The sequence below is a fragment of the Vipera berus genome (genome assembly GCF_964194415.1).
Source record: "Vipera berus genome assembly, chromosome: 9".
Taxonomy (NCBI): Eukaryota; Metazoa; Chordata; class Lepidosauria; order Squamata; family Viperidae; genus Vipera; species Vipera berus.
Window position 1 is genome coordinate 16,748,584 of NC_138212.1, and position 15,216 is coordinate 16,763,799.

Here is a 15,216-nt window from a genome sequence, read left to right on the forward strand (position 1 = left end):
TCAGGTGCGAAGTGCAAATTATGATGCTGACCCATTTGTTCAGGAATTCCAGTTTAAAGTGCGTGATGAGATGGCTCATGTGACGGGGCGAGTGCTCCCAGCTCCGATGTTGCAGTATGGAGGGCGGGTAAGAAACTCTTCTCTGGATTTATTCTCATATAATTGGGTTTGTAGCTTTGGACTAAGGGACGTGGTGGCTTAGTGGGTTAGGACACAGCTTGTCGACCAGATGGTCGGCAGTTTGGTGGGTCGAATCCTGAGTGCCGCGTAGCAGAGTGAGCGCCTGTTACTCGTCCCAGCTTCTGCCAACCTAGCAGTTTGAAAGCACGTAAAAATGTAGAAAGTAGAAAAATAGGGACCACTACGGTGGGAAGGTAACAGCGTTCCGTGCGCCTTTGGCGTCTAGTCATGCCGGCCACATGACCATGGAGACGTCCTCGGACAAGCGCTGGCTCTTCGGCTTTGAAACGGAGATGAGCACCAGCCCCTAGATTCGGAAATGACTAGCACGCATGTGCGGGGGAACCTTTACCTTTAGGTTTGGACTGTCTTGGTTTTTTATTTCATTTCTCTAGTCCCTGTCTTAAGTTTATGCATCTGTGGCATGACATCTAGTGCTCATTGTGTAAACTGCAAGTATACTGATATTTCTGTTTATTCCTTTAGAATCGAACAGTGGCAACACCAAGCCATGGTGTATGGGATATGCGTGGGAAACAGTTTCATACAGGTGTGGAAATCAAGATGTGGGCCATTGCTTGCTTTGCAACACAGAGGCAGTGTCGTGAAGAAATACTAAAGTAAGTCTATTGTTCAAGCTATGAGTTGCTTCCCGCAGGCCTTAAATTGATGAATTTTGATACCATGGCTACATTACAGATTCTCTGCTTTTGGGTTTATCCTTGATCTCTGAAAATACTTTGCTGTTCAGAGAAAAATGATTGATTATGTGGCATTGAGTTGTGGTTGATTTCTAGCAGCCACATATATAGATTTTTTTTTCCATGATGATCTGTCCCTAACCTCAGGGGTCCCCAAACACTGGTCCATGGACCAGCACCAGGCTGCGGCATGCCAGAAATGGGGCTGCACAAACAAGCGATGGTCCATCCGCGGGATACAGGCAGCTGCAGAAAAACCTCTCTCCACAGAACTGGTCCCTGGTGCCAAAAAGGTTGGGGGCCACTGCCTGACCTGATCTTTCAGCTCTTCCAACAGTGCATTCATTGTGCTGTAACTGGGTCTATTCACTTTGCTGGTGCTCATCCTTTTCTGTTTCCTTCCACCTTTTCCAGAGATGTATTGTGTTCAAAGTAAGAGAATTTGGCCCGTCTTTGAGGTCAAATAAGAACTCTGATTTGTTTAATGAACCATCAGTTTGTTTTCTTGGCTGACCATGATATTCTCAGGAATCTTCCAACACTAGCATTCAAAAGAGTCGATGGTATTTCTAGTTTTCTTTGATACTCTGTCAAATGCTAGTCTGTGGCATATTTCTTGATATTTTTTTTGGGTTCCTATACTGTTGATGGTTGCTCCTAAGTGGCAGAAACTGTCAATCACTTCAGTAATCTTTACTGCCAATTCTTTGGCTGCTTATTGTACCTGTGTTCTTTAGTTTGGTCTTTATGTGTAATTTTACTCCCATTTCTTTTATTGTGCTGCTTTACTTTTATGACTAGATTTTTTTAGTATTTTTGTCTACCAGAGTAGTCACATCAACATAGTGCAGGTTATTGGTGTTTCTTTAGACAGTTTTTGAACCACGGTCATCCTCTTCCTATCCAATTTCCCTTAACTTACATATTCAGCATATACTGCAGGTTGAATAAATAAGGGGAAGGTATACAGCCCTGCATCTCACTCCTTTGCCAATCTGGAGCTACTCTGTTTCGCCAAGTGCAATCTATACTGCGGATTCTTGAACTATATATAGGTTTTGCTTAAGGACAATGAGATATTCTAGGACTCCCATTTTTCTAAGCACATTCCACTGCTTGACATGATTAATAAAACCAAAGGTTTTTCTATAATTAATGAAGTACATTCCGACTTCTTATTGTTTTATTTGGCTTTCTCAATTACCCACTGTGCATCGGAAATGTCTCATGTTCTTTCACTTTTTCTAAAATGACTTGAACATCTGATATCACTTTTGTGTGTGTGTGTGTGTGTGTGTGTGTGTGTGTGTGTGTAGGGCTCTAATCGGCATTGGATGATCCTAAGCGTTGTTTTGCTAGTCTGTGCAATGAAAGAAATTGTACAATAGTTTGCACAATCTATTAAGACACACTGTTTTGGTACTGGAATGTAAATTGGCCACTTTTAGTCTCCAGATTTACTGGCATAGCTTGCTTAGAAGCTTCTAGTACTGGAGATACTTATAAACAGGAAACATCTTCTATCTTATCTTGAATGTTGACACGTCTCCTGTTCATAATTTCAGTATATTCCTTCTGACTCCTTCAGCATATCCATTTAAGGTCTGGAATCTCTTTTTGATTTCAGAGACATTTTGGAAATCTTTCCTTGTTTTTCCATGTCTGTTTCCATTTTCAGTGTTTTTACAGATGTTATTGCTTCTCATCTTTTTAACAGCTCTCTCAAACCCTTTATTAAGTCCCCCCCCCCCTAAATTTTTAATCTTTCTGGCTTGACTTTTCTACTTGGCAATTTCTGCGGTTCATTCTGACATTCAGTTTGCTGACTTCTGTTTCTCCGTCTTTGGCAATCTCTTTTCGCATTCGTCCATAACAATTTCCTTCAGTTCATTCCTCAGTTTATCTGGTTTTCTCTCGAGGTTTGGGAATCCAAAGCATCCTCCTTGAAAATGGTGGGTATATGCTCAAAATCCCATTGAGTTAACTGGTTGATTTTCTTCTTCTTTAGCTTAATTTGGAACTTGACCATGAGCGGTTCATGATCTGTTCCATAGCTAGGACCTGGCCATGTCTTTGATCCTATAACTGAGCTCCTCCACCTCTTTTTAGCAATAATATAGTCGATTTGATTTCTGTGTTCTCCAGTTGATGATGTCCGTGTGTAGAGATACCATTTAGGTTCTTTTGAAAATAGTGTTAGCTGTGAAGCATCCATTGGAGTTGAGGAAATTGATATCAGTCTCCTGTGGCCTTTCAGTTTCCTAAACCATATAATCTGACTACATTTTCCTTCTTAATAATTTCAACTCTCATTCCGGACTCTAATAAAAAAACCAAATGGAATATTATTATATAATTATAAGTAATACTATTCTTGTTATTCAAAAGTACATTGAGTGGTTAATACTCGCCTGTGATTATCATCTTTGGCTTCAAAACTTGCTGAAACTCATTCTCATTAATAATGATAACAGCCTTCAGCTCTGGTTATCACTCTCTGTACACTAAATAAATGACCCATTAACCCTCATTTTTAGAGAAAAGGGGAACAAATATGAATGACCTCTATGTATGTTGATGCTGGTATACTTACTCCTTTCATCCAGTGTTTATTTGTCCCCAAGGGGTTTTACAGATCAGCTGCGCAAAATTTCTAAGGATGCGGGGATGCCAATCCAGGGCCAGCCTTGCTTCTGTAAATACGCACAAGGTGCTGACAGCGTGGAGCCCATGTTCCGACATCTCAAAAACACATATTCAGGACTCCAGCTCATCATCGTCATTCTGCCGGGGAAGACACCAGTGTACGGTAAATAAATATCCAAACGTTTTGTATGAGTTCTGCTTGTTTTAAATTGCCTTGAGAAGATTTGAGAACAAAAGTAAATAATCTTAGAATAGTAGATTCTGTAAGAAGCTAGGGTTGAGGGTAACAATGGAAATGCAAGCTTTTCATGATTCTTGTTACATGATGGGAACTGAGAAGAGAATAGGCTTTGGGGTAAAAATTTTCAGAAGGTCAGCGAAATAAACCACTTGTTTGGAAGATACTTCTGTGAGAAAGACTTTGCACCATGTGGGATAAAGTAAAACTTTCTGCTAGGTTTTGTTCTTTGCATCATCCAATTCTACTCTCTAATATAAATGTTAAAGCTTTCTCAGATAATAATTGGCAACGTTTCCTTAATGTTTTCAGAGAATATTGTGTGGATAAATGATAACAGCAAGGAAAAAGCAACAATGGGAATAAATGTTTGAAAGTAGCCTGTGTTTTCAAGACTTTGTTTATATGAAGGGCTTCTTCTGAAGACCTCTGGCTTTGAGAGCTTTGAATATTTTTATGAGGGCTAGAGGGGGGGACTGGTTGGGAATTTTCTTCTTCTATTGATCTCCTCATTAAACTAACCCTTGCTTGGTTTTGTTTCATCTTACTCCTCAAAACCTGTAAGAAAGATTAATCCTGACAAAATGCATAGCAGTAGAGGCAGAACTTGACTAGTCTTTCGTCCCTGCCATTTTTGTCTCAAGATTATTTGGACTTTTCTTTTGTTTTTCAGAAAGGGATTGTGCTGTTTAAACTGAGAGAGTTGGTCTGCTTTTTCATTTAGATCAGGGGGTGTCCAACCATGGCAACTTTTAAGATTTGTGAACTTCAACTCCCAGAATTCCCTAGCCAGGCTAGGGAATGGGGAACTCTGGGAGTTGAAGTTCATTGGTCTTAAAATTGCCAAGGTTAGACACCCCTGATTTAGATCGAGACCCATGATTGAAAGGAAGATAATATAAACTGTGATTCAGCCCATCTGGAGGACATCAGCTGGGAAAGGTTAATGCTGACTGGCCATGATTTTCAGTAAGCAGATACAGTACTGCAATGTTAGATTTTAGAACCATTCCTTAGAACTTGGAAGATTCTTCACATTAATGCTTGTTTTTTTAGCGGAGGTGAAACGTGTGGGGGACACACTTCTGGGGATGGCTACACAGTGTGTTCAGGTCAAGAATGTCATAAAAACGTCTCCTCAGACCCTCTCAAACTTGTGCCTAAAGATTAATGTAAAATTGGGAGGAATCAACAACATCCTTGTACCTCATCAACGGTAAGAATCCTTTCTTAATGTGTCATAGAATTCGAATTGCCATGTTTTGATGTGGCAAGCATACACGTTTTATGTATGCAATAAATACCGCTGTGACGCTTGGTTACTTTAGTAGTCAAAATCACGTTGGTTGCTTTGAAGTCTTTTTTGATGATCAAGTAGGAATTTTTTAAAATGGTACAGGTAGTCCTTAATTTATGCCCGTAATGGAGCTTGCCCATAAGGTTGTGATGGTTGTAGAATGGGTCACTCGAGTGACCAGTCTAATTTTTCGACCATCTTTGGAGTGGTTGTTAAATGAATATGGTGATCTTAAAGCAAGCATGGCGATCATGAAATGAGCCCATTGTTCATTAGGGGGTGTTTTAGCCGAAAACTGTAAGTAAATGCTGGTTTTCAGGCAAAAGCATCATAAAACGCAGTCATATGACTTTGGGATGCTGCAAATGGTTGTAAATGCCGACCAGTTGCTGAGTGCCTGATGGTCACATGACCATGATGTCAGCGATGGCGATCGAAACTTCAGAACCAGGTCATAAATACCCTGGAGGGTCCGTTATATCTTTGAATGATTGCTAAGCAACTTTTCATAAGTAGAAAACTGCCTGCATGCTGCTAATAAATTCTGATTGCAAATCTGAGAAGATGCACATTCAGGCAAGGAATGAATACTGTTCTTTGGTGTTTACTTTAGCACAATGGGCATTCTCTAGAATAGCAGATTATGTTCTTTGTTTCACAAGTAAATTTAGTGTGTGTGTGTGTGTGTGTTTTTCAAAGAAACTAAATTCTGTAATATGCAGTAATTAGCCATGAGATTTGTTACATTCCTGGCTACACACCAGGAGCATCTGCCTTTTTTTCCTTTCGAATGTGAGGTGCATATAATCCAGGGCCTGCTGTCCATCGCTTAGATATTAATCCTATGGTTGATTTGTCCCTTTTTTAAAAGACCTTCTGTGTTCCAACAACCAGTGATCTTCTTGGGAGCAGATGTTACTCATCCACCTGCTGGGGATGGAAAGAAGCCTTCCATTGCTGCTGTAAGCTATTTTTTTTATAGTTCTCTCTCTCTCTTCCTTTCCCCCTCCCCGAAGAATGAATGAGAAATCTGAGGAACTTGGATTGAGACAGAATGAATCTGTTTTGTAGTTTGATTGCTTTAAACCCGTTCTTTGTGTCTCATGGGTTTATCAGCCATTCTTTCTGCTTAACTTTTCATTGTGTGCAGATTAAAACTGTCTCTGGTAAAGGTGGATGATTTTTGAGGGTTACTTGTAGTTTCTACACACCTGGATTTTGTGAATCATTGTAGTTAACTTTGCTGTCCATTTATCTTATTAAGGAAGAGAAGAAATATACCAAAATAGGCAGGCATTTGTTATCTGATGTTAAAGCATGTGGTAGGTGTGTAATTCTCCCCCCAAATAATTCTGATAGATAAATATTTAGATAAATAAAAATACTCTTATTTTGAAAATAAAACAAGTAAGATGCTAGATTAAGACTGGAAAGTCCCAGATTCAAGCTCATTTTGAGCCTTAAAAGCTCACTTATTGACTTGAGCCAGTTCCTGTGACTTCATCCTATGTCTCTCACAATTGTTGCAAGGATAAACTTGTGTGGGGGTGTATGCTAATTATAAGAGAAGATCAATTCAAAACCTAACAAAACATTCTAAAAAAAACCCCCAAATTTAATTGACAAGTGTAAGCAACAACCATATGAAATATTATATACTTATTAACTAAGCAGCCATAGAACAGTTGGTATTAAAGAAAGGACATTTGAAACATGGCCCCTATGGAATCCTCATTTATTGTCATGTATCCCTGTTTCACTGTTAGGTTGTAGGTAGCATGGATGCACATCCAAGCAGGTACTGTGCCACAGTGAGAGTCCAGAAACCCCGCCAAGAGATCATCCAAGACTTGGCCTCCATGGTTAGAGAACTTCTCATCCAGTTCTACAAATCAACACGGTTCAAACCCACACGAATCATCTTCTATCGTGACGGAGTTTCAGAAGGACAGTTTCGACAGGTCTTAATTTATATCACACTTGCATCCTGCGTAGTTAGCTGGGTATTTCAAACCAACTAACAATAACATTCAAACACTTGTTCAATGGGAGAGAGCCAAGGAACTTAAGTTTTGCTTTCATAACAAGAAAAAAAAATCATAATGAGCTCTTAAACATTTATGAAGACCCTTACTGATGATGACCAAATACCAGAATAAACATATTGTAAGCATCATTGCCACAAGAAGGTCTTTAAAATCTGTCAAGAAGGGCATTGGTTGAATGATTCCTGTGTAATCCACTACGGCCATTGTGGAATAGGGCTGGTTCTTCCATTGATCATTGATCACTTTCCGTGCCCCCAACTTTAGGAACTTCCTTTTGAACATATTTGCCATTTGGTTTGCTGTAAATGTTTGGATTGAGTTCAGGTTCAAGTCCCACTTGAGCATGAATTTCACTGGGTGGCTTCAGATCTGTCACTATCCTTTAACCCAACATACTTCACAGGGATGAAGTGGAGACCATGTATGCCCTTTGCTCATGGGGGAAAAAGGTGGGATAAACATGTAGACATGATAATATGCAGAAAAGTTTAAAAACTTCCAGTTGTAACACAGACAGCTTAGTCCTACCTTCTTCTTTCTGTTGCCTAGTCCAGTGTTTTTCAAGCTTGGCAACTTTAAGATGGGTGTTGAAGTCCACCCATCCTAAAGTTGCCAAGCTTGAATAATAGTGCCGTAGAATTTTGTTGAGGCTGAACAAGTATAAATATTGTGTGTTTGTTTGTCAGAACAGAAATGTGATTTATCTTTCCATGCTTATCTCTTTTCGAGTAAGCTAAGCCTTTTATTCCTCCTCTGTAGGTGTTGTATTATGAGCTGCTGGCAATTAGAGAGGCTTGTATCAGCTTGGAAAAAGACTATCAGCCTGGCATAACATACATCGTGGTTCAGAAGAGGCATCATACAAGGCTGTTTTGTGCTGATAGGACAGAAAGGGTAAGACTTGTCCCATTTCCAAGCAGCTTTTTTCCAAACAAGAATTGTAGTCGTCATTCTTAGTACAGATATAGAATCTTTGTAGCATTTCATACTGGTTGCCATTCTTTCAACAGTTCTTTGAAGTAGATAATTGCTCTTACCATATATCCTGGGGGGGGGGGGAATCCCAGAACTGTAATAATGACTTGAGTAAGATTCCTGACAGAGGCTTCCTGATTAGGTTCTGTTAAAAGGTTTTAGCCCCTCATCTTCAAGTTGTCTTTCCTCAATCTGTATTGGATTGCAGGTCTCCAAATTGCAAACTAATATTGGCTAAAGGTGGCTCAGATACCTGTGGATGTAGCTTAAGTTCTTTGGTTTGTATGATTAACTTATAAATAGCATTGAGTTAGCTTAAAGTTTAATCAAGTGATCACTTTTTTTAATGAAATGTGCATAAAAACTGACTGGCAGTTGCTACATGGAAGGCATAATGCTTCTCAAGATATTTTTGCAAGGTAGGCATTAGAATCTTGGAATATGTAAATATACACAGGTGGGCTTTTTTTGTTTTTAAAAACACCTTTTTAATTTAAAATTGAATTTAATTATATTCTAGGTTGGAAGAAGCGGAAACATCCCTGCTGGAACAACAGTAGATACGGATATCACACATCCTTACGAATTTGATTTTTATCTCTGTAGCCATGCAGGAATACAGGTGAGAAACGAAGCATTCGGTTCTTGGACCAACACTTCTAGTCATGCCTATCCAAATTTGGTGTCACAGAGTGGATGAGAACAAAATCATATTTGTCCAGTTTTTGACTGACAAAACTTGAATCAGCAAAGACTGACCTAAAGTGAAATTACTATTTTATCATTCAATTATTTCTGCAAATACGTACTTGTTGGTTATAATAAGCATTAAAACCTTGATTTGCTATTAAGCAGAAGCTTTCTCTTGTCCAGGGTGATGATCTCTAATGGAATCTATTCTCTAGTAATCCTGAGAAAAAAGATGTAGTCACTTGAACATAACACATTTATTTCTATCCAGTTGTCTTGAGTTGTACTTAAATGGTTATTCCGAAATCACAGATAGAGTAAACTCTTTTGTATATCTTAGGGATGCCGATAGCTTTTTGAACAGCATTCCGTGGCGTATAGTCATGCTGGACACATGACCACGGAAATGTCTTCAGACAACGTTGGCTCCTTTCGACTAAGAAACGGAGATGAACACCATCCCCTAAAGTCAGAAATGACTACACAGGGGAAACCTTTACCTTTAGATAGTTTTTGAGTCCTCTTTTAAGTTCCAACATATAAGAAGAGACCCAGACTGTATCAGGGCAGCTAAAATATATCATGAGAGCCCCTTCTCAGATGGCTTGGAATCATTTAATTGCCATGCCTGTCCTAATAAATTCAAAAAACAGTTGCACTTCTGGAATGTTACCGAGCAGTGTACCTCAACCGTGACAACTTTAAGATGTCTGGACATCAACTCTGCTGGCTGGGGAGTTGAAGTCCACTCATCTTAAAGTTGCTGAGATTGAGAAACATAGGTTATAGAAATATGATGTCAAAAATTAATGAATTGAACTACTGGAAGTACCGTCATTTATTTTTCTCTCTTAGGGTACCAGCCGCCCCTCACACTATCATGTCTTGTGGGATGACAATTGTTTTACTGCAGATGAACTTCAGCTGCTAACTTACCAGCTCTGCCACACCTATGTGCGCTGCACACGATCTGTGTCTATACCTGCACCAGCTTATTATGCTCACCTGGTAGCATTCAGAGCACGATACCACCTTGTGGACAAAGAACATGACAGGTGAGAATGACTGCTTGTGTTGCTCCCTCAACTAGCTGACTACCTAAAAGCCAACGTTTGGTTCTGTTTTCCAAAATTTTCTTAGCAACATTGGCTTTTAAAAAGTATTTCTTGGGATAGAAGTAGCTCAGCTTCATTGCACATTCTTTTAGTTGGGTTCTGTGGGCTTTGGGAAATCAGTTCTGAAACAAGAGATTATGTCTTCCATATAGCAGTGTTTCCCAACCTTGGCAACTTTAAGATGGGTGGACTTCAACTCCCAGAAGTCCCCAGCTAGCATAGGGCATTCCACAGTTTGCCTGTGAAGAATCCCTCACAGTCTTTCCTCTATTACACGAGTTTTCCTGACAAGATATGTGGATTAAAGGAGACTGAGATGGCCAACATAGCAGACTCTTACTGTGAAAATAATTTCAGATTCCATCTGGCTTTTTTGAAACAGCCTGTTCTTGTTTCCCTTGAAATATTTCACTGCTGCCCCAGCCTTGAAGTCAGGAATATTTAAAGGGCATTTCAAGATTAGAATGCTTTTGTAAAGTTTGCACATTATAAGTTCAGAACAGTTGGTTTTAAGCTTCAGATACTTCAAACATGAGACACTTTGCACAGGTTTGCAACCTACTTAAAAAAACTCATTGTGTACGTATGTGCCTGTAAGGAGGAACTGCTCATTCAGAACCCCATGTTACATATCAACAGTATTATATGAAAAGTTTTCCCACCATGTCTGCCAAGAGCCACCTTAAATACAGATTTCGATAAACATTTATATATAGCCTAAGGGATTATTTAGAACTCTGGTTCTAGGGATTTATTTTGCATTGTTAACCTACCCAGCAACGATTCTATAATTGAAATGCCACCTTTGACGTCTTGTGGGGAAGTTAAAATGGATATTGGGTAAAAATGTTCCTTCTGTTGGCGAATGGATGTGAAGTCTGTTTGACACAATCCTGGAGATCTTTGACTTCAGAGGTTGACCATTTAGAAGCCCAAGAAGAAAGGAGAGCAGAACTGGTGCCTTGCAGTTCCTTGGGCATTTGTTCATCCTCTCTTCCCTTCTTCTCCTCTTCCTACAGTGCTGAAGGAAGCCACGTTTCTGGACAGAGCAATGGAAGAGATCCACAAGCCCTCGCTAAGGCTGTACAGATTCACCAAGACACCTTACGCACCATGTACTTTGCTTAGCTATATATATATATATATATATATAAAATAGAGATGATAGAGATATAAAAAGGAGATGGAACCTATTCACGAAAGAAAGAACTGCAGAATTGAGTCACATACAGTGTATGTTTCCAGAGCAATCGGTGAATGGGGGAGGGATCACCTCTGCCTTGCTGAAGCTGATTTCTGTTTTTGTGGGGACGGGGAGCAGGCCTTATCCTTGTCCCGAGGCAAGGAAGATTGTTTACTTCACCAAGAACACGCCACTTATTATGCAATACGAAACCAGCCAACTGCTTTCAGAGCAGCTTCCTATGGGAAGTGCTGCTGTCGTCATCTTTTCCTTTGTGCATTTGGGTCTCTGTGTTTCTTTTTTTCGGGGGGGGGGAGGGGGGAGGAGTCAGAGTCTAATCCTTTTTATGCCTTTACCTCAAGTTGCTCAGCAGCACAACTCTTTCTGCAAAAAAAAAAAACAAAAAAAAAAGAAACCCCACAACAACACAAAGGGTATTAGAATTTACAGGAGCAATGCAAGTGATGTTGAGGTGGGAGTGGGTGGGTGGGTGTGCAAAAGTGTTTTTATCTGTTGTACCCTCGCGGGTTGCGTACGGCTTCCCCTCCGTGGTTGTCTGTGCTTGAATGCGAGCAGAACCAGTGTTAATTTGGGTGAACGGCCCCATCACAATTGTGGGGAAGAGTGTGTGCACTTGCAGTTAATACTTCCCTGTGTAGTTTAGCCAACTGCTGCCTTTCATGTCTGTCTGCGTGTAGCTTGGGAGTCGCACCACTCAATTTGCTTTCTATCATGAAAAAAAATTCATCATGTACTTTCCCCCCAGAAGTACTGATGCAGCCTGGCCAGATTAATGATGTTGTTGCTTTCTACTGATCCAGACGTTCCAGCTAATTTTCCCTCTTGTGTGTTGTGCCTGTATCTTCCAAGCTTCTTGCAACATCGTATTTCCCTTCATTTCGCAGGGTGGCACATCGTGCTGAAGTAGAGAGTTATTTTTGTTGTTGTGTGTTTTTTTTAAAAAAAGAGACAGATTAGTTGAGTCGCTTCCTCTCACTTTAATGTGACCGCGCATATCTGTATGTGTACTTTTTTCCCCCTCTTTTATATTTATTGGACAAATAATGCTTTAATTTAAGTGGATGTGTTGGCAACCTGGGGTTTTATGTTTAGAGGCGTAACTGTTTTGTTTAAAGAACTGACAGCCTGTTTTTGCTACGTTTTTAGTGCAATAAGTCGTTAAAGGAAAAATAATAATAATGTGTCCTTTTTTGCTGCAGCAGCATTTTACATCTTTCATGATGGAAAAGTGGACATACCTGCGCTTTTAAACAAACAAAATTAGCCTCAATTTTGAAAGGAAAGCCTTATAATAGGGGATATTTTTTTTTTATCAAAAAGGCAAGCTCCTTCATGCTGCTCTTCGTCTCCGGTGTTTAATGCTGCCTTGTAACCCAGGACCTGTTTGCGGAATCTTTATTTTATGACTATTTTTTCCTCTACAGCAAAGCCTTTTACAGAAGTCTTAACTCTTGTCCCAGTGAAATCAGGCCAAGCCTAAAATGCAGGTGGGTGGGTGGGAGTCTTAAGAAGCTATTTTTTGATTGTTTAGGCTTTTTGTTTTGAAATTGAGAGCGCTATTTTGTTTGGTGGGATGCATTTTAGAAATGAGGTCACTAAATGTGAATCTGGTAGGTGGGCCTCTCTCTATTTCATTCCACTTGATAGCTGAAGCAAAGTATTTTATTGTCAGAGGTGAACATTTTGACTCAATGGCAGGGTTTGGGAAAACATTTTGCACTTTGTAAACACGTGAACTGCATTTTTGTCTGTTTTATTTGCACTGGTTTTTACATCTGCAGCGATACGTACTGCAGATGATTCAATTGGGCATTGTCGAATAACCCAGCCCTGCTGAAACAAACCACGCACTCTCCACGTGAAAACCATTTGACTGGTTGACGTATGTTTACTTACCTCCGTGTTGCGTTTAAAAGAGCCCACTCTTTGCCAACCTTTTGTACGGGGAGCTGGTTAATCTGAGTCCATTTTGCTCCCCCAACCCTTTTCCTTTATCCTTCTGCCATGTTTTACAGGATGGGTTTGTTGGATTTCTCTAGGATGGTGTTTCAAAGTGCATTACCACACCTGGTGGCCTAGCAGAGAAAAGGGCGCAATTTGAATGCACTTGAAATCACTTTGGTTGGGGAAGCAGCTTGCTTGGCTTACAAGTGAACTGCAGGCCTCAAAAGTGTCCTAGCTGAGGATATGTTAATATACTGCACCTACCTTTGCATTCCCAGCATGACTGCAGGGAGTTCAGCACCGGGAAGAACCTATGAAGTTCAGGCTATGGGAGATTCCTTCACATTTGCCTATCATCCCTTTGCCCAAAGAAAACACGCCCCATTTATCAATCTAGGCTGTCCAACCTCACTGGAGCTCAATGCAAGTTTTGTAGTACCAATAGAAGATAATATTTGGAGCTCAGGGTTCAAATGCCGGGTCCTTGATGCCCTTTCTGAGCTTGGTTGTTTCCTTGCAGACATTTCATAACTCAGCTAGGTCACATCTAGTTCCCTCCCTCTCTAGCACTGATCATTTTACCTAGCTGGGTCATGAAACGTCTGCAAGGAAACAACCAAGCTCAGAGAGCACCAAGGAACCCACAGTTTTATGCTTCTGGGTGAACGTATGGTAAAGTGATAGCATGTTTTCATAAATGCTTACATTGACCTTTTTTTTCTGTTTTAGAGATTGCTACTCTAGTGGGAATTCATGCCCCAAACAATTTTCCAAGTTAGCTTTTTAGAAGCACTTTAAAAAGCTTATTTTGGACACTGAGTTTTGCTTCCTTTAAAAAAAAAAGTTCTTCACATCTGGATGCAGTATGATAGGTATTTCTTATTCTGTTCCTGCTGTTAAGCAAATTAGTTTGCAAACCTTGCCTGTCAGTTTCCTCCTTCCTGCCAAGTCAAAGGCCATTGGGAAAGCATCTTTTCAATTCATGTAGAGTGCTAAAGCAGTGAAATGGTTTTCATGCGGAAGGGGTCTACTAATTTAAGAACCAAACCTGGCAACATCAGAGTTGTGAAACTTATCTTTGTAAAGTGCCGATAAACATTTTTAATACAATATCAATGTATTGGCATTGGGTGCCACACTTCTTACAATACTATAGCTGCTATATTTATTTAAATGGAAGTGGACAATGACTGCACGAGGCCAGAGAAGCAGGAATTCAAGCTTGTGTTTAAGATGTGAGATTCTGATTTTCTGTTTTCTAATGGTATAATATAACAAGGGGTGCTGTTTTAACCAAGATTATGAAACAGACAGATATTATTCTTTTGTTTTTAAAAGACTTAAGATATTTTTTTGATGTTGCAATGGAGCTGGGTGGGTGGGTGGGGAATAAATGGTACCTCATCTGTGGTGGCAGTTTCCAGTATATTTTTCACAGGAGTATATGGACTTATTTTTGTACATGTTCTTAGTTTTAAAAGCTTTCTTGAATTTTAATGTGCTTTCATGGAAATCTTAGCCTATAGAGTCTTAAAGCTGCCTGCTCAACCTGTGTACAACTGGGAGCGTATGGGTAAGTGTCTTCTACATCCACTTTGGCTTTCTTTTTAGTATGCATATTTTTGCCGAAAATGGTGGCTCTAGAACCCTGTGGATCCTTCCTGTATATGCAAGTGCCTCTGTCTCCTGTCCTCTCCCCAAACCCAACCCAGATACTTGAGAAGGAAGATCCACCAAGAAAATATAGTTAAAAAAAAATATGCTCTAGGGGACAGGGGTTTTCTCTCTGTGCCATAAGTCTGTCGGTCATGCACCGTCTCCACTTATTCCAGCTTAGCTGCATGAAAAAGGATCTTTTCTTCCTTTCTTCTGATGACTAAAAGGTCAGAAGCAGAAAGGGAAACCAAGGAGATCACATCAGCCAAGCATGATATTACCTAAACATGAGTGATGTGTACTACCAAAAGACATGCATCCTAAAGCTCCATTCTGTAGGATCTTTGGGAGATGGAACTTGAGATAAATAGGTGTCTGTGTGAAGTTGAGTGATTTTTTTATTTATTTTTTAAACATAGATGAATAATGCTACTAATAGCCAGGGGCACCTGTATCAGCTGGTTTGGGTGGTCTGTGCCCAAACTGAAGCATGCATATTTCAGTTGTTTTAGTTTCTGCACA

At 40.0% G+C, this 15,216-nt stretch overlaps 1 protein-coding gene across 3 annotated transcripts in view; it reads left to right on the forward strand.

Moving 5' to 3' along the window:
* LOC308672068 (protein argonaute-3) overlaps positions 1-15,216 on the forward strand; it is a 53,887-nt gene that overhangs the window by 32,012 nt on the left and 6,659 nt on the right. Inside the window, exons 10-19 of one of the 3 annotated variants that reach the window (XM_081334656.1) lie at positions 5-127; positions 667-800; positions 3,506-3,690; positions 4,822-4,981; positions 5,934-6,024; positions 6,829-7,023; positions 7,870-8,004; positions 8,606-8,707; positions 9,631-9,830; positions 10,910-11,005. In XM_081334656.1, the coding sequence (XP_081190782.1) occupies positions 5-127; positions 667-800; positions 3,506-3,690; positions 4,822-4,981; positions 5,934-6,024; positions 6,829-7,023; positions 7,870-8,004; positions 8,606-8,707; positions 9,631-9,830; positions 10,910-11,005 (1,421 nt within the window). Of the gene's footprint in view, positions 1-4; positions 128-666; positions 801-3,487; positions 3,691-4,821; positions 4,982-5,933; positions 6,025-6,828; positions 7,024-7,869; positions 8,005-8,605; positions 8,708-9,630; positions 9,831-10,909; positions 12,567-15,216 lie in introns of those variants that run through there. The other 2 variants (XM_081334654.1, XM_081334655.1) reach the window with 2 other exon arrangements.